This window comes from Chelonus insularis, unplaced genomic scaffold, assembly GCF_013357705.1.
Source record: "Chelonus insularis isolate UGA/USDA-ARS -01 unplaced genomic scaffold, ASM1335770v1 contig_25_pilon, whole genome shotgun sequence".
Taxonomy (NCBI): Eukaryota; Metazoa; Arthropoda; class Insecta; order Hymenoptera; family Braconidae; genus Chelonus; species Chelonus insularis.
This window is the reverse complement of record NW_023276451.1, coordinates 989,038-1,008,712: the sequence shown is the minus strand read 5'-3', so window position 1 is coordinate 1,008,712 and position 19,675 is coordinate 989,038. Positions and strand designations below refer to the sequence as shown.

General features: G+C 30.5%; 2 protein-coding genes across 8 annotated transcripts in view; one reads left to right on the top strand and one right to left on the bottom strand.

The window, feature by feature from the left end:
• The first annotated feature begins 623 nt into the window (after nucleotides 1-623).
• GlyS (glycogen [starch] synthase) lies at nucleotides 624-4,918 on the top strand. The gene is made up of 11 exons (XM_035079750.1): nucleotides 624-852; nucleotides 1,521-1,672; nucleotides 1,843-2,027; nucleotides 2,202-2,398; nucleotides 2,493-2,685; nucleotides 2,777-3,039; nucleotides 3,113-3,460; nucleotides 3,569-3,701; nucleotides 3,773-4,159; nucleotides 4,302-4,505; nucleotides 4,567-4,918. Exons 2-11 carry the CDS (start codon nucleotides 1,534-1,536, stop codon nucleotides 4,597-4,599), a joined length of 2,082 nt encoding a protein of 693 aa, XP_034935641.1. The 5' UTR covers nucleotides 624-852; nucleotides 1,521-1,533; the 3' UTR covers nucleotides 4,600-4,918.
• A 1,763-nt stretch (nucleotides 4,919-6,681) lies between these two features.
• Nucleotides 6,682-19,675, bottom strand: part of Wdr62 (WD repeat domain 62) — a 30,664-nt gene continuing 17,670 nt past the window's right edge. For 4 of the 7 annotated variants that reach the window (XM_035079706.1, XM_035079703.1, XM_035079705.1 and 1 more), the window contains 13 exons: nucleotides 16,370-18,670; nucleotides 15,837-15,905; nucleotides 15,523-15,636; nucleotides 14,024-14,484; nucleotides 13,788-13,938; nucleotides 13,612-13,717; nucleotides 10,702-10,836; nucleotides 10,332-10,483; nucleotides 9,815-10,022; nucleotides 9,618-9,741; nucleotides 9,353-9,537; nucleotides 9,176-9,196; nucleotides 6,682-8,272 (listed from right to left, as the gene is read on the bottom strand). In XM_035079706.1, coding sequence (XP_034935597.1) covers nucleotides 7,893-8,272; nucleotides 9,176-9,196; nucleotides 9,353-9,537; nucleotides 9,618-9,741; nucleotides 9,815-10,022; nucleotides 10,332-10,483; nucleotides 10,702-10,836; nucleotides 13,612-13,717; nucleotides 13,788-13,938; nucleotides 14,024-14,484; nucleotides 15,523-15,636; nucleotides 15,837-15,905; nucleotides 16,370-18,670 — 4,407 coding nt within the window. In that variant the 3' untranslated portion in view covers nucleotides 6,682-7,892. Of the gene's footprint in view, nucleotides 8,273-9,175; nucleotides 9,197-9,352; nucleotides 9,538-9,617; nucleotides 9,742-9,814; nucleotides 10,023-10,331; nucleotides 10,484-10,701; nucleotides 10,837-11,376; nucleotides 13,718-13,787; nucleotides 13,939-14,023; nucleotides 14,485-15,522; nucleotides 15,637-15,836; nucleotides 15,906-16,369; nucleotides 18,671-19,675 lie in introns of all 7 variants that reach the window. The other 3 variants (XM_035079701.1, XM_035079702.1, XM_035079704.1) reach the window with 2 other exon arrangements.

Here is a 19,675-nt window from a genome sequence, read left to right as displayed (position 1 = left end):
TTTTGTCCCTTTAAATCACCAACTCGATAAACTGATAAATTTTCTGATACCTGAATCTCTTTTTCAAATTTCACTTTTCATCTTTATACCTGTTTTGCTTTTCTTTCTTTTTAAAATTAGAGCTGTTAACTCTAGTTTTTATTATTTAACTGAGTCCGTTATGTCACTTGGTAAAAATGAATTTTTTTGTATTTTTTAGTCATTTTAATTACAAATTAATAAAAAAAATAAAGAAAAACGCGTGTATGACCCTAGAAAAACGTTTTACCTTTTGATTAAGACCTAAATCGTTGATAGTACTTATTTTTCATAGAATAATCTGAGGACAAAATTTTGTTCTTTTTTTGAGTCAAAACTCGAACACAGCCTAACCTTAAATTACTTCTCAATTTCATTTTTAATTATTATATTGAGCTAAATCGCATCGTAAACCAAATTGAAAACTTGCCAACAGCATTAGGAAGACGCGCCATCTATTTAAGATATTTATGAAAGTTTGAATGAATGTGAGTGTGTATATGCATATACACACGTACAGGAATAGACACACGTGGTACGAGTTTGTTCATACATGAGCCGAAAGCAGCCGAATCTTTCGGCTGCTTTGACCTTTCATGAGCCCTGATGACCTTCAGATCTCAGAATTGGAAAACCGATCGTGGTGTGCACTCGTGTCTTAGTTTGCCAGTTTCAAAATACCTTTCTTCCATCTCATTGCTGTCAAGGATTGTTTGTAAACGTTTGATCTTCAACAATTATTTGTAATCAATTGTTCGTTCAATTACTCTTTTTATGTTATTTCTATTCCGTAATTAAGTTCAATTATAATCTTTCTGAGTTTTAATTAATTGGGTAATTAATTTATTTTACTTTTCGTTTATTGTAGTATAAGTGACTCCAATTTCGATAATTAATTAACTAATTTATTTATATCTGTAATTTTTGAATGGAAACTATTTTGGAATATGATTAAACAATTTATAAAAAGGATATTTTTCATTTTATAATAATCATCTTTAAAAAGTAAATGTGACATTGACATTCAGAATAAATTTAGTATTTCATTAATAACTTGTATTTATAGTTGATGTTGCTAAATGTCAAATATCCGCATTGCAAATTCTTCGTAACTTTTTTTAATTAAATATTTTCGATTATAAGAATATATATATATATACATATTATATTATATTATTTTTATTCATATCTTTGTGTGTGAAGGCTATATTAAAATTATGTAATTACAAATAATTTACCAATGTTATCAAAATTTTGTTATATAAATTATCAAATTAATATACGTGAATTAATTCATTAGTTATCAATGCTAAAGGTCAAGATTTTTTATTTTTATAATTAATCATTTTTCTGTCATCGATTTATTGTTTCATTAATCATCAGACGAACGTAGATTATACGTTTTCATTTTATTAGATCGGTAACTGTTTATGTTTTTTCTTATTTTATAAGCTTTTGTTATAATATAGAAGTATTATTAAATGTTGAAATTATTATTCTAGAATAAACAGCAAAATGTCTCGAGAGCGGGCTTCACGAAGATTTTATAGGATGGACAGTTGCAACGACCTCGCTATGTATATGGATCGAGGTCAATCTGCAGAACAAGAAAGCCGATGGTCCTTTGAAGTTGCGTGGGAAGTCGCTAACAAAGGTACAGAAGACAATAAGAAATATAATATAAACCTTCAATGTTAATACGATTGTGGAAGATGTCACAAAAAGATAATCTTGAAAAGAAAATAATATAATTATTAAACTATCATCAAAAAAATTAAATGGTTTTTTTAAAATACTAGCATTAATAGTTCACCAATATTTCAGTTGGTGGAATTTACACTGTAATCAGATCTAAGGCATATGTTTCAACTGAAGAAATGGGAGACCAATACTGTATGATTGGTCCTTATAAAGAGCAATGTGCAAGAACTGAAGTTGAAGAAGCTGAATTTCCACATTACAGTCCACTGTACAAAGCTGTACAAGTGTTGAGAGATCAAGGATACAAAGTGAGTAATTTTATAATACACATGATATTACTTGGGACAAAAATTCAATGTGATAAGTACCTCTTTCTCTGTAACCTTGAAGGATAAATGTTGTGGCTTAACAGAGTACTTATATTCTACTTTCATTTTCGATCATCAATTTTATCAATGAATTTTTACTTCCAATTCATTCAGGTTATTACTGGAACGTGGTTAGTTGACGGCAATCCTCAGGTAATTTTATTTGATATCGGAAGTGCAGCCTGGAAACTGGATGAATATAAACAAGAACTTTGGGATACTTGCAACCTTGGTATCCCTCATTTAGATATTGAAGCAAATGATGCAATAATTATGGGATTTCTTGTCTGCCAGTTTATTTCTGAATTCAAGTACAGTATTAAAAATAAATTTTTTATCAACAAAAAACCAATAGTCACTTTGATTACTTTATTAATCTTTTATTTACTCTAATAATTTATTTAGAAAAGCTGCTGAAGAATACTCTGCTTCACAGCCGAAAATTTTAGTGCACTGTCATGAATGGCAAGCAGGACTTGCCATTGTTGCTTTAAGAACAAGGCATGTGGATGTAGCAACAGTTTTTACTACTCATGCAACTCTCTTGGGAAGATATCTTTGTGCTGGAAAAACAGATTTTTATAACAATTTGGACAAGGTAACATGTTCTCTCAATTTTCTATTGTTCATGTTTAAGAATAAAATAAATTTTTTATAAGTTTCAAATTAGATTACGCTTTTTTCTATAGTTCAACGTTGATGAAGAAGCAGGAAAACGTCAGATTTATCATAGATATTGCATGGAACGAGCCGCTTCACATCTTTGCCACGTTTTTACTACAGTCTCTGACATTACTGGAATAGAAGCTGAACATTTACTTAAACGTAAACCGGATATTATTACTCCAAACGGCTTGAATGTAAAAAAATTCTCTGCACTTCACGAGTTTCAGAATTTACATGCTGTAAGCAAAGAAAAAATTCATGAGTTCGTTCGAGGTCATTTCTATGGGTAATTTTGATTAATTAATTAACTTCTCATTATTATCTGTACAAAGAAGTTATTGTATTATATTTTTTTTTAGACATTTTGACTTTGATCTGGATAAAACTTTGTACTTCTTTACTGCTGGTCGTTATGAGTTTGGAAACAAGGGAGCTGATATTTTCATAGAAGCACTAGCAAGACTCAACCATTATTTAAAAACTTCGAAGCCAGACGTTACTGTTGTTGCATTTTTAATTTTCCCCGCGCGCACAAATAATTTCAATGTCGAATCTTTACGAGGTCATGCTGTTACTAAATCATTGAGAGACACTATTCATGTAATTCAACAGAATATTGGAAAAAGAATGTACGAAACATGTTTAACTGGAAGATTGCCTGATGTATCAGAAATGCTATTGAAAGATGAAGTTATTAAGATTAAAAGGTATTATTAAAAGACGCTTGAAAATTATTCAAAATATTAACAAATAGGTTGATTATCTAAATTATTTGAATTGGTTGATATTTAATGGTAATTAACATTTTTCTACAGATGTTTATATGCTCTTCAGCGAAGTGGATTACCTCCAGTGACGACGCACAACGTTGCAGATGATTGGAATGATCCGATATTAAATGCCATTAGAAGATGTAAATTATTCAACACCATCCATGATCGAGTTAAAGTAATATTAATTTTTATTAGAATAAGTAACCTAAACGAAGATAGTTTTACTGAATTAGTTATTTCTTACAGATCGTTTTTCATCCAGAATTTTTATCTTCCACAAATCCATTATTTGGTTTAGATTATGAAGAATTTGTAAGAGGTTGTCATTTAGGTGTTTTTCCATCATATTATGAACCTTGGGGATATACTCCTGCTGAATGTACAGTCATGGGAATCCCTAGTATCACAACGAACTTATCTGGGTTCGGATGTTTTATGCATGAACACATTGCTGATCCGAAGAGCTACGGTATTTATATTGTTGATCGACGTTTTATTGATGTGGAAGCAAGTGTTCAACAGTTAGCTCATTTCATGTACGATTTCGCTCGACTCAGCCGGAGACAGAGAATTATTCAGAGAAATCGAACTGAGCGACTAAGTGATATGCTTGATTGGAGAAATCTTGGAATTGTAAGTGAAAAATTATTGGCTTTCTATTCTCTGCGACGAATTGCAAATTGTAAAATATCAGCAAAAAAAATTTATGTTAGAGAAAACTAAAATTAGTATAAATACATTTGAAAGCAATATTTAATGAGGCTATTTTTTACAGTACTACCGTCAAGCACGAATTAAAGCTCTAACAAAAGTCTACCCCGAATATGCATCTGAATTGGATGATGCAAGTGTTGGCAGATTCAGTTATCCTAGGCCTTTGAGTGAGCCACCATCTCCAACTTCATCTCGACTGACAACTCCTGCCGCCTCAGTTCATAATTCTGATGACGAAGATGATGAAGTAGATGACGAAAAAGAGGTAAATTGTATTTAAATTGTGCCGCAGTGATTAAATTTAATTGTTCGTTTGTTTTTTTCAGCTTGAAGAGTTAAGTCAGACAAATGGAAGATAAAGAAATGAGTTATAAAATGAATAAAAAGACGAAGAGATTGATTAGATTTATGAAAATTTAATCCTCAATTAATATCTGACATTTTACGAGCCACACTATCACATTATAATTAATTTGCCACATTATCCATCAATAGTAATTATTTTTTCAGGAATTATTTATATCACATGTGTCATTAGCTGTTATAATTATGTTCTTTATAAAGAACGCACTGATTAGATTGTTTTTTATACCTTAGAGCAGATAATTAATCGAAAGGTTGTAAATTTTTTCATATTGTGATCAATGACTCCACGTAAATAAAATGTATGTAATTTTATGGTTGTTAAAAATGAAATTTTGTATAGATTTTTAATCTCTATGATATTCATATGTTAAAGATAATATTTGGAATTGTTATATATATATATATATATGTACGTAAGACAGATGAAAATATTTCCATTAGAATCGGCACTTGGATTAAAATATTCATTAGTAATAATTACTCATTACATCTTACATAATTTGCTATCAATTTTATCAATGTTCCATCCTCTTAGACAATAAAAATTTTTTTTGAAATAATAAAATTAATAATAATAATAATAATAATAATAATTAATAATCACAAATCTATTGACATAATATACAAGTAATATAATTGTTTTAACATCTTTTTTTTTTTTTATAAATCAATCATTTTTAATTACATACGTTTCCAGGGAAAACCTATTTACAAAAATTAGAAAAACAATTGTACATAATTATTAATACCTAACTCATTTGACAATTGATTTCAAAATAATTACAAAATAGTCAAAACAAGTAAACAATACAACAAAACGAAGATTTTTTCGAGGACGGTTGCTTTAAACATATTTAAATGAGATTCGATACATTTTCTAATATTTTGGACATTTTTTTTCATAACATATTCATTGTTTGCTTGTTTCATCCTATAATACTTTTACTATTATAAAATATCAATTACAAAATCTATACGTCAATAATTTACCCTTTCAAACATCCAAATATTCAAATATATTCGATAATGAATATGTATTTAGATTGACAATAAATATTCAGAGACAAAAAGAGGATCATTAAAATAATACATCGTTTTTTAAATTTGATTATTTTTTTTACTTGTTTAAAAATTAGTTAATTATCAAATTATATAATAAGAAAAGTGTAAACTAAAATGGCACGTGGAACATTAATAATTATTAATATGGGCTAAAATTCAGTGAAATTAACTGTACAGTAATTAATGATTAATACAACGATTAATACATTTCACATACACAAAATAGTTATAAATAAAATTGAATTATTAATTTATTTTAAATATCGTGCCACGATTAATTATTTATTATATTAAATTTTTAGTACTTTTTTCTAATATCGATTATTTTTCAATTGTTTGCTTGGTAGTTGAGCATAAGATTACTTGATCTACTTGTTTAACTAACGAGTGATTGCAAAATATTCGTATCGTCAATTATTACTTTTATTCCTCTCAAATATCCAATTATTCAATTCTTTTCATATTTACTCATTATTATTATTTGTATTGATATTACTAATATTGTTATTATTGTTTAATGTGAATCCTATTTATTCTCAAAGTTTGTAAATATTTGCATTAAAAAATATGTCAGCATCAATTCCTACCCAGTAAAAATACACACGAAAATACATAATTTTTATTGTATTTAAGAAAAAAGGGAAATTCGATGGAAAAATGTCAATTTTCATGGATTTAATATTTTCAACTATTATTAATACAGCAAAAGCGATTTTATAAAAATCAATCAGCAATTATTTCGACTAAACTGTTTATAAAAATTGTTATATACTTGAAACAATCAAGTGAAAAGATCTATTTTTTATTATTCACAGGCCAAATTAAGTTTCAGTATATTTTTCTATCAAATATATTAAATTGAATTGAGGATTTTCGGATCAAATTACTTTATTAATCAGTGAATCATTTTCAAGCTCAATTATTTAAATGTCGGAATCAATTATTGAAATCATAAATTCTTATTTAATTTGAAATTAATTTATGAAAAAATTCATTTCTAAAAATGAGTTTTAATTCATAAAATAACATTGTTTCTATTGTTTATAAGCACAAAGTATTTAATGTAATTTTTTACCGTAGAAAATAATACAATAAACATAAGTATGATGTAATCGGTACAGCCTTTGGTTATATAACAAACGAAAAACATTAATACCGTTATAATACCACTCAATACTTGCAACAGTGTATTAATTTAATAGTTTTATTTTATTTAATATTTTAATACTAACTTACGAGTCTTTAGTAATTGGCATTTGTTGGCATATGGCCTGACGCTAATTTAAAGTACTTATTTATTTTCTGACACAAATATTTTCAATAAATATGATAATTATTATTAAAATTAAAGTGTACACTACATCTGAATTTATTTGAATTCATTACTTTCTCCGTAATTTTATAATTTCAGCACGATGAAATTATTAACTCGAGAAAGTAAGTACGGATGAATTTTTTAAGAATCATTCTTTCATCAAAAAAATATGTGAGCGTATAATGTAATAAAGAAACTATGAAAATGAATGAAACCAACATGTGAAATCAGATGAACGATGAAGATAATTTATCTTTCTAACGTTAAATGGGATAATTATTTAAGTAGTGACTTGTACAATGTTTATATCTTTTACTATTTAATCATTAATTGCTTTGTTTTCATTATGGCTCAAAAATAGTTTTTTTTTATCATGTTATTGTTGGATAGTGAAAAGAAAAATGTTTGTTACTTTTTTTTTTACTATTACTTGTAGTGCAAATGATCTTTTTTTGAAGAAGTCTGTTATTAACTTTTTCATCAAATTTTTTTGAACATTTTTAACATGATCACCAATGTTGAAATAATCCACTTTCTATGCTCAATTATTGTTTGATAAAAGAAAATCTTTTTTCATGGTTTGTTTGTTGGCATTGTGATTTAAAAAGTAATATTCATTCAATGATAAGCCAAACTTCATTTCAATTTAAAAAAAATATAATTATGTTTGTTGAAAATGTTCAATAAAATTATTTTTTACATAAGTTTTATTCTTTTAAAACTGACTTTTTCCATGACGTCTATCTTATATGATTAATTATCAATTGAATTGAAATTTATAATATCATTGGCAGGGACATTTGAATATCAATAATTAAAGCCACAGATTTGTTAGTCTTGTGGCAATAAAATATACTCTCGACGTAAAGCCTAATGAAATAAACAAGCAAATCCTCGCCCGGACGGAATCTAGGCGTGATTAGGTTGAGTTCCACTCATTCTTTGTTTCATCATATTTAAAAGCAATTCCGAATATTGTTGCATTATATTGACAACTTTACCCTGATCTTGGCCCGCTAATAATTCTTGGAACGTTTCTGCGGCTTCATTGACTGCAGGCGAATCATTGTCAGTGGCTTCTTTATTCGAAGTTCCAGCTGCTACTAAACGAAGCGTTCGCATTGCTTCATTTACCGATGATTCTAGACCTTTTAACATTGTCTCCTTATCGATAGCTTCATTTGACGAAGTTCCGGAGTTATCCATCGTCAATCGTTTGTATAACTGGACTACATTGTCTGCCGTTCGTGTTAACTCATCCGCAATAGTGTTGCATAATTGAGGAGATACTGTAAAATAATAAAATTCACATAATAATTATGATAAAAGTTTATAAGTAATATAATTATTGATAAAGAAAAACTAAAGAACTAGGAAGCTGTTTGCTGCAAATTATTTTAAGAGATGTTAACACATATTTAAAAAATTTAATTATAGAAAAAATTTGAAGGCATTAATATAAATTATTTCAACATCAATTTAATGATCTACATGTGATACTTTTTCACTAATTTTTTAAACATCAATTAACCATTTAAATTTTAAATTAATTTATGTTTTAATACTTCCGTATTTAGATTAATCGAAACTCTTTACGCTCTTTTAAATAAAGAAAGGATTTCATGCATTATAGATAGACTTATCTATAAATAAATATTTATTTATAGTGAAAAATAATTATTAAGTATTTTTATGGTTACAATTAAAGCAGTTGAGTCATGCTAATTATATGATATCTAACGTATAGACCATGCATCATGCATTTTGGTATTAATAGTAACAAAAATAATTAATAATCTTATCAAATATGTATGAGATCATGCTTGATAAATGAATTGAACTTTTATCGAAATATTTCTCAACTAATTACTAAGTGATAGGGATTTGTGATTATGTAAATTAATATTAAATAATTGCCTTGGCCTAATTGATAATTAATCATTCGTTAAATTTAATTATAACGATGTAGTTTTAAACAAAAATAAATGTTTCAGACGCTGTTACCAAAAATGATGATTATGTTATGTACATGTATAAATGTAACACTATAAACTCATCACTAATTTCGAAATCTTCTTTCGTTTCTCCATTAATTATTCAATTAATACCAGCATGATCACTTACAAATTTGAATTACACTCAATATTAATATTTTCACATCACGGGATGCTTATTAGATGACGTTAGATTACCTAATCTTCTATCCGTGTTTACTGTAAGCGTACAATTAGTGTTAGACATCTTAATGTTCGTGAATATTAGTTTGTGTAATTAATTAGACAATTATTAGAATTATTTATGATTAATAAGAGTGAAATTTTTTTCTAATTGATTTCAAAGGTATTGATAGATTTGTTATTGAAACTTACACTCTGCATTGGCTATATCTACAGAACTATCCTCATCTTTACTAGGAAGTTCTTGTAGACCTTGCTCCATTTGGTTGCGACTAGAAAGCCTTAAATTGCTTTGATTAACTGCACTGACAGGTCGGCCGTTCGAAATTGTCGCAGCTGATCCTGATCGTCTTATTGTAGTTCCAGAAGAATTTAAACTAAATAATAAAATTTTAAATGAATAATTGAAGCCAAGTAAACAGTTACAGATGGAATATACTAAAGCACTGCTATTTACTTAGTTGAAAGATCTATATTGATACTCCTAGGCCGTGGAGGTAATGCTGGCTTTACACCATTGCCGTTTGAGGATGTATCCTCAGAGCTGGAATCCTCTTGGTTTCCAACTTGACTTAGATTAACTGAAAATAAATAATTACCAAGTTTAATTATCAAAGTTAATTAAATATAAACAATGTTTTTTATGCAAGTTACCACTAGAATAAGCAGACTGCATTCCACGTCTTCTTAAAACCATCGGCAAATTACTGTTAGAAGAAGAAATGGGCTTTGTTTGATGATTGATTTTATTCTGTGAGCTTATTGTTGGTCTCATCAGCCCACTCATACGATTGTTTGTCGTTGAATTAGCCCAATTTCTACCACTTGATACCATTCCTGCATCTGACTCCGAATCACTTTGCTGTAAAAGCAATTAAGAGAAATAGATTAGCTTAGGAAATACAATCTTAACTAAATCAATATTTGGTTCGGTTATTAAATTATAATTAATCGACCCAAATAAATTAAAACATAATTTTTTTTGTATGAACTTAATTTCAATCAACTATTTTTGATAGAATGATTATCATAAACTGATTTGATCGAACGAGGACTATCGTCCGGACATGGAATGTAATATAAATCATTGGTAGGGTGAGGTCTAAACTAGTTCTTTTAGAAAATCTAATTAATCAAAAATCGATATTAACTAAAAAAAAAAAAAAATTACCTGATTTAATACTCCAACGCTACTGCTTCGAGTCATGTATGTTGAATGAGATTTACTCGAATTATATCTCGTAGTCATTCCACTGGTGTGATTAACTCCAGTTCCACTTCTTGACGATGTATTAGAATTTTTGGCATTTACTTTACCTGAAACTGTACGTAAAATAAATAAGTATTTTTTCATTAGAACATTAAATAATTGTGTCTTTTTTTGTCTTCTCTGCAAGAGAAGATATTTATTAATAGAAATATAAATATTAATTGGATTAATAAATAAATAATGAAGCTCAAGCCAAACAAGACACTCTATGAAAAAATACTGAGCATTAAAATGAATAATTAACGTCATAGCAAGGTGTTAAAGAATATACCTTGAATTGGGCCATGCAGTAACCTGTTTGTCGGACCAACGGAAAGATCACTTAGAGAAATTGCTCGTCTCATTCCAGAATCATCTCCAGACTCCTTTGGATCACCATATTTTGACGAAAATCGGCCTTCTGTAGCTGTAGAAAATACGCAACACACATGCAAAATGCTCTACTAATAATCAAACTCTTTTTTAAAATTAATGTACTAAAATTAATATTTATTAGATTAATTAAATAAGTTATAAATTAAAACTGTTGATAAAAAAAACTGTGTTAGTTGAAGTAATTGATCAAAAGAAAACAAATGGAAATGGAAGAAGGAATCGACAGGAAAAATCTTTAATTGTGCTCTTGCATGATTCTCATGCTTTAAATCATTGCATAGTCACTCTCAAGATGCTTCAATGAATAAACTGAAAATTTCGTTGTACATAAAATATATATACCGAAATATCTATAGATCATTTTAATAAATAATTAATTGATTGGTTTGTGTGCTGATGATTGCTCATGTAATGCGTAAAATAAATTATAAATTATAATGAATTCATCATACTTTTTACATTTCTCACATTCATTAAACTACAGTAAGCTTTGGTGTGCTTGGGCTAAATTCTACAACATCAAGACGACATCCATAACATTTTTTCTTGTTTTTCTCTTTAATAGAGATACCTGCAAAGTGATGTTTTGAAGGCAGCACATCTTGGCTGATTGTTGGTAATGTTTTGGTCCACTTTAATTGACAACGAGAAGCAGGTGGCCAGATTCTTTTAGGAGAGTTAGCACAGCTTGATCCAGGAGTAGAAGATCCAGATTCCATTAATGATTTATCCATGGCACAATCACTGTCTTCACCTCCTGAACTTGGTCTCATTTCTCGTCTGATATTCATGATCGAATATCTTTCAATATCTTGTCGTGAGAAATTTTGATTTGGATCCTTTCCAGCTCTCCAAGCATGTCTTTCAGTAACTAAATATTGCTGTTCCCTTCTGACCAAATTTTCAAATTCTTTTGACAATAATTTGACAGTTCCTTCAATGGCTCTGCTGATCCTTATGTCAACTGTACTATTCAAAGCATCAAACTTCTTTTCAGCATCTTTATTTGAGTCTTGAGTTTGTGAGTCTGAGGTAGAAACATCGCAAGAAGAAGTTCCATTTGGTTCTAATGAATCGTAAGCTTCAAAAGTATCCTTAGTAGGAACCTGATTTTCAAATCCACTGTCAGCATCAACATCTTCAATCCTCGAAACTTCAATTTTCAATTCCTGGCATGCAATTTTATTGATGCCACTAATATTACTATTATTACGATTATTGTAATCATTATTCATCAACTTATTAGTATTATCGACATTTTTGCTTGCTTCAGGATATTGTGTTGATATCTTGTTCATTTCTTGATTATTCAAAGATTCATAGTGTTTAGAGATATTCAAAGAACAATTTTCAATAGATTTAATATCACTTTTTTCAATAGTAGCTTGTTTACTCTGGTTTTCATGAGCTAAAGACTCCTTATTTGAATATTTAGTATTCAATTCTGATGCCTGACGTGGCTGAATATCAACATTATATTTATTCCAAGCAGGTCTGGTGCGATTTCTCATGCTTTGCGTACGTGAGAAGTTCCTTTTAGGTTTCGGAGGTTTATGAGGTACAAAATTATCAAGAATTAACATTGAATGAGGTTCTTTCAGGCTATTGCTTCTCGTTCCATCAGGTCTTTGTGAGCTACGCAGTTTAGAACTATAATCCTTTGAGTCATCCACGTTAAATTCATAATAAATTGTTCGATTAGGCCTAAAATTTTCTTCTGTATAATTAATTCCATTTTTAATGGCACTCAATCTTGTATCTTGAAGAGATTTGGATCGAAAAACAGCTCGTGTGGGTGTTGGAATATTGATTGGTTTCGATTCTTCAACCTTTTCTATCATGTTTTTTGGATTTCCATTGTACGTCTCGGAATTTTGACGTTTTCTACGGTAATGAGAATCAAAAAGCATTTCTAGAGGCGCTGATTTCACAAGAGAATCTGAATCATCAGATAAAATACTCTCTGTACTTCTATGATCTTCATTTTCGCGTAGTGGAAAGGTTTGATAATCATCTGTAGCGTCAGTTAAAACACTTTCTTGACTTGCAGCCGCTTGCATCTTTCTACGAGATAAGAAAAAACTTGCACTAGAATGTCTATCATTGTCATACTGGCAGTCAAACACCTCTCCAGAAGCATCAGATAAAATACTCTCTTGAGAATCATTTAATTTTTTTCTTGGGTATGTCAGAAATGATTTATTTTCGTTGTTTGCTTCAGATAAATTTATTTGGTATTCGCTAACACACCTTCTGGGTGGGTTCTTATAATCACTCTCCAAAGAATCATCGCTGAAATTGCCATCTCCATCACCCTCATCAGATAATTCGTTCATTGCTGGCTCATTCATAGCTGGCAAGCTTTCGAAAGACTTGGCAATGTTGTTAATCTCTTCAGGATTATCATTGAGTCCAATAAAATAACTGCAAGATCTTCGTTTTTGAGCAAATTTAATGAATCCATTTGTATTTTTTTTACAAGCTTCTTTTAATGCTTTTAGTTCTTCACTAACCGGAGATTCCGGCAATGATTGATTAGGTTTATTGACAGATAATTTATATTTTTCAGTTTTCTTTAGAGTTAAAGTTAGAGGTCGACTTGTACTCAATTGTGGTCGATCATTTATTGAAGACATTGTCTTACTTTTAGGTAAGCTTTTATTATCTGGTTCTTGAAGGTTTTTAATAGTATTCCCAAAGCCAGAAGAAACGTTAGTAGAGAGTTGAGATTTTAATTGGGAATTTGAAGTTGGTTGAGGTTTTATACAAGGATTTGTTAGTATTGTATAATACACTGATTGCGCACATTTATTACCTGATCCGATTCGATTTGCTCGATGATGCCGATCTGGGATGTGAGAAGTGAGATCTGAAATACTTTGACTTGCTTTTAAAGAAGATCTATAGCCCACCTAAAATAATAATGAATTAAAACCATTAATCTTATTGAAACACATCAATAATTTATTTCAATTAACTTACACTTTGTAATTTTCGTCTCGTTTCTTCTATTCTTCTTTGTAATTCTTCACGCTTTTTCGTTGTATCTGAACTAAGTTTCGTATTTTTCGGTGCGCTTATTATTACAGTTGGGTGTGTTTTGTTCTCTTGATTTTCACCTCCTCCGCTAAATCTGTCATTTTATAAAATAACATATTATTTTTCGTGAATACATTATAATTTTATTTTTTAATCTGAAAGTAATATTTTTTACTCACCTTCCATGAAATTGTGAACTAATACTGGATTTTTTCCTATTTGTAGGCTCATCAGCACCACTTAATGACTCGAAAGCATTTTTTAAATACTTTTCACGATGTGTTTGATTAGCAACTTGATCGAACCCTTCAGAGCTTGCTTCAGATAACATAGACAAAGGATTGCGTTCAGCACTAGGTGTAGAAGCACCCCCTTCTGAATCAGAGTCATCTTGGCTTCCAGATGCGGTTGTTAATTCACTACTTCGAGTACTTTCTGCACCTCTACTCTTTTTCCCTCGCCTCATGGATCTTCGAAGCTCTTCCACGTCCATTGCATTGACTTTAAATTGATTAGAAACTGTGTCCTCTGGTGCTGGATAATACATGAGATGGTGATGAGATTTTTCAGAACCTGTCGTTCCATTTTCTCCTTCTGAATAGTCTTCCACGTCTCCATCATGCTCTGTGCTTTCATGATCCTGAACATTAGATGATAAATATACATTAATTAATGTGTTATTTAAAAGTAACAAGAGTAAAAAAACTTAGAAAATATTAAATGAGAGAATGTTTCCTTTTTAGTTTAAAATTGTCTAGATTAGTATCGACAACTTGTAGAAAAAATTCAACATTCACGTCAACACCTTTCTCTCGAATAGTATTAAATGTAAATAGACATTAAGAATTAAATGGAAAGGTGAAAATGTCTTCAGCCTGAGACTCGCCCCACAAGAACTGAAACCTGTCACCTAGAGTGCACCAAGTTAATATGTTATTCTTTCGATCGTTCATTGGTTGATTGAATAAACTTATTTGAAAAACTGCTCATATTTATTATTGATGATTTAACGACTTGTTATGTTTCACTATAAAAAATATATTTCAAGAAATAATATTTATTTATAATAATGATAAAAGACTGTTTTTTACTCATTAGCATAAATTAATAAACGAGTTTTAATTTTATGATAATACTGACAGTAATTTTTATCACTAACATGCTTTTTAAATTAAATATTCAGTTTCAGTTGGAAATAAGTATATTATTTCAGCATCATTAATCTTAATTAATAATTTATTATGAGCAGAATCACAAATTTTTTTAAATATTTTTTTTATTTCAAATGCAAGACCGATGCATATTGTTTTCAAGTCCAATTAATTTTGGATTAGCGAAAGAAAACTTTCTTTCAAAAAAAGTTTTTATAGAAATTTTATTAATTTAATTCAATTAAAAAAGTATTCATCGTCGAAAAAAATAAATAAATAACTTATTTATCAACTTATAAAAAACTTTTGTATTCATTCAGTGGGTTTTAACTTGTATCGGTATATAAAGTATAAAACTCAATATTAAAATTCAGTTAGGATTCTATTTATAAGAAATCTAATTTGAAGAGATGAAATACAGTGAAATGAATAGCAAGTGGCAAGAAAATGATGAGAAAAGGAGGAAGAAGATATAAATGAATAGTCATCAATTTTCACAGTGGTTCGACAGCTAATAGATGAAATACCTCAAATTTAAAACTGCCAAGACTGCTGTCATCAGTGTGATGTCGTGTTCTCGATTGGCGAGTCAACTCCGTGACATTGCTACCTCGCGTAACTGTTACGTTGCCACCCGTCATCTTAGCATCAAATCGCGTTTGTGCAGAAGGGAAACAAAAACAAAAAAAGTACGAAAATGAATGAAAAAAAAGATAAATAAATGAATAGGAAAAACTAACATTCAAGTACACAGGAAGTTACAGAAAATATGAGTGTATTGCAAACGTTAGCACTCATTAGTTGCGCATGAATGCTTGGTTTATTATCAACTGGTTAGTACCTGTTTTGAATCTTCCGTTAACTCTCTGTAACTATCGGGGCACAGTGCAAACACGCTCTCATCTTCCTCCTAGAAGGCGTGAATAAGCATTATCATGCCGGCATTTAAGTGCAACTATTTCGTGTGTCGAAAATTTACAAGCTGATGATAAGTGGATGAAATATATTTAAGTGCAAGAAAAAAAATTAAAAGAACGCTATGAAGTAGTTTAACGACTTAATAAAACGTTTGTTTCAGCTCATTACGCTTGATTGATAAATTTACTTAAATGTAATAAAGCTAATAAATTCAATATACTAACAATTTTTAAATTGACCTTTATATCTTTATTAAATGATAATTTTTTATGATCTTTTAATGGAATTTCTATAAAGTCTTCATTCAACTACTTATTCTGTTATTATATCAATATCGCAAAACTATTATGTGATCAAAAGAAATTAAATATCAATAAAGAATAAATAATCTTCTGACAATCTTTTAATTTTTTCTTTAGAATAATTTTAGACTTGAAGTAAATTTGATGAACATACCCTTTTAATAGTAATTGTTTCTCTCCTATAATCACTGCTGCACTTTGTTTCCGTTCCACTGTCAATCGAGCTATCTTTAGATCCACCAGCACCGCCTCCACCTCCATCAGAATCAATGGCACCTCTTGAAGGAGGGAAAGGAATGATTTCATCACTATCATAAACCGATTTAACCGTAATCCCATCAGTCTGTTGAACTCTTTGCGCCCACCTTCCTTTCGGCATATCAACTCCAAGAGATCTTACACTAGATGATAAATTTTCTTCATTACTAGCATTGGTGTTGATTTGTTTTTTCGCCCAATGAGGTAATTGACCAACACTAAATCGGTAGTCAGCCGTAGATTGCATCGTCATGTTGGCATTAGGATCAAGGAACTCTGGTGATGGTGGTCCGAAGGTTTCATTATCTAACTGAATAGCGAGGCCATTTGGCACAGGTGGTGGTCTTTTTCCAGCACGCATTGCCTGCTGAGCTAGACGAGCTTGCATCGTCACCACCATGTCATGAGGAACTCGCCAAACAAAAATACAACCGTCACCACTAGCAGATACTAAATGACGGCAATCAGGACTAAATCGTAGTCCAGTTACCAACTCAGAATGACCCAACATCGTTGCCATACACTCACCACTGTAGTAATCATAGACACATAAGGTCTTGTCTGTGCAAGAGGTTGCAACATAAATTCCTGAAGTGTCTAAAACAACTTTTATCAGCGAGCCGTCTTCTCCAACAGATCCCTTGAACGTTTTGCTGTGTTTCCCAGTTGCTACATTGTAAACTCTAATGTTCCGATCTTGGCACGCAGTTAAGACATGTTTCTGACCGGAATCCACCTCCATATCATACAATGTAGTTTTACCTTGAGCATTATGATCTCTCACGAACTGCGGGGCGCCTCCAGGAGTCATTTGCATCTGTCTAAAGATGATACTTTTATCAGCACCACATGATACCATCTGAATCTTATCACTCTGAGACGTTTGTGTGAAGAATCTCACTGCTGTTATTGAGGAGCTATGATCATCAAGCGTCTGAAGAAAATTATATCCTTCATCAACATTAAATACATGAATCAATCGATCTCTTGAGGCACTGGCCAACAATCTAGGTACTTCTGACGAGTTCTGAGTATATTTTGAATACTCTAAACATAGCACTTCAGCATCGTGAGCCTCTATAAGACATATTTCATCTAACGTAGCAACGTCATGAATTCTGATATTTCCCGATCGATCTCCTGAAGCTATGTGTCTCCCATCAGGACTAATTCTAATCGATCTCACTCCATTACGACTATCATATGAGGTATCATTTTTTTCCGCTGAACCTGCGGCAGCCAAATCTAGATCTTTCAAGTACGCCAGTTCTGGATCGACATAAAGTACTTTCAATAACTCTTTACTATATATATTACGATTATATACCCCTTGATCTTGAGGTAAATCTTTTTGTAAGTTCCATACTCTGACTGTGTCATCACTGGAACATGTAATAAAGCTACCAGGTGGCATGGCGTTGATAGAATCAGTGCTTGTTGGATACATCTCCACTCCCCAGATGCAGGCAGAATGGTATAGAAATGAATGGGACTTTCCAACACGTTTGATATCTCTTACGTCCCAAACATAAATACTGTGATCATTGTAGACACATGTTAGTTTGTTGTTCAACTCATCGAACGCCAGTGCTATCGCATCAGGGTATCTAGCGTTTGGTGGATGTTGTGACATGTGACTTATTGACAAGCCATGTGCTACATCCACACCGAGATAATGTGTACGTGGCAATGTTGTGATAAACTGCAGTGTTACGGGACTAAAACATCGTACTATTCCTTCAGCACATCCAATAAATATATATTTTTCTCCTACTGCCATGCAATTCGCGCTCGTTGTTCTCAACTCGACCCACTTGTCAAGAAGCCTTCGATTATTAAATTCACAGAGTAAGCCAGTTTTTGTGATGGCGTACGTGGAATCTGCCATTTCTCCTCGCCCACAGGCCACATCCACGAAATCATTATTTCGTTGCTCACCTAATATGGCTGATCGGCCCATCAAAGGTACTGGTTCTTTATACTTGGCACTTCGCGAATACTCCAGGTACCAAAATTTCACATGACGATTTCCTACAGTTACGAAGTAACTTCCATTTTCAGCAAATGACACGGCCTTCACCTTGCTTGACACTTTGTTTGATGCGACCTTGACGTTGTTCCGCCAGTCCCAGACATTAACAATCATGTCATGTTGTGAACCGATTGAGACTACATACTTGTTGCTAGGTGAAAATGCCTGTAATTAAAAACAAAATTTAATTAAAAATATTGTCTTTCAGAAAATAGTATGAAATCATTTCCCATATTTTGGATAAATTTCTACTTTTATTCCAACCATTGCTGAAATAGAATTGCGGTCAACTTTACGGAATCTAGCCGAGAATGCCGTTGCTCAACGACAAAGCAGTTCTTCAAGTATTGACCTTAAATGGTATATTTTTCTACCAGTTTGCCTACTGTTTTTAATCTACCACTGAAACTCTATATGATGAAGTAAATAATTTGAAGACACTTTTTTTTTTATATTTACAGCTAAAAAATATTATTGCAAGTTGCAAATAAATACTAAGAAATTAACGACTTATGTGTTTCATTTGCTGATCTAACGAAATAGATAAAAAATAATTACTTCAATTCTACTGAACCTTGAGAATGATGTAAATTTATTTTTATTCTTTTAAAATAAATATTATAGCAACAAGAATATACACAGCTCATATTATTCCTTTGCAGGATATATAGCAACCTAAATATTTTAATAGAGAAAATTGCAGTCATTTTATAAATGTGACAAATAAAGAAGTTATTTTATGTTTAATGTATACATCAAGAATAATAAAAGGAAAATGAAGCTTTTTTCATTTAATCATTATTAATGTCTTATTTAATCCTGGCATTAGAGTTTTAACACATATTGAGATTTATAAATGATAAATTATGATGTTATCCATTCTTCAGGTTTTTTTATTACTACATTCTATAAACCAAAATGACTCTCTAATGGAAATTATGGCAAGAAAAATCTATTGCTTTGTAGTTAAACTAATAATAATAACTCTACAGTTAGTTAAATTATAGGATATAAAACTAAAGATATAATTATTCTCGAAATTTTACGTCTTTTGGTGATGATTAAAATCTATTTTATAACTCTTGGCAAAGATTATGGCGATAAAATGCATATCTTTACCTAAAGCGGATTCCTGATTAGTTAAAAAGCTACTAATTGATAATAAAGTTA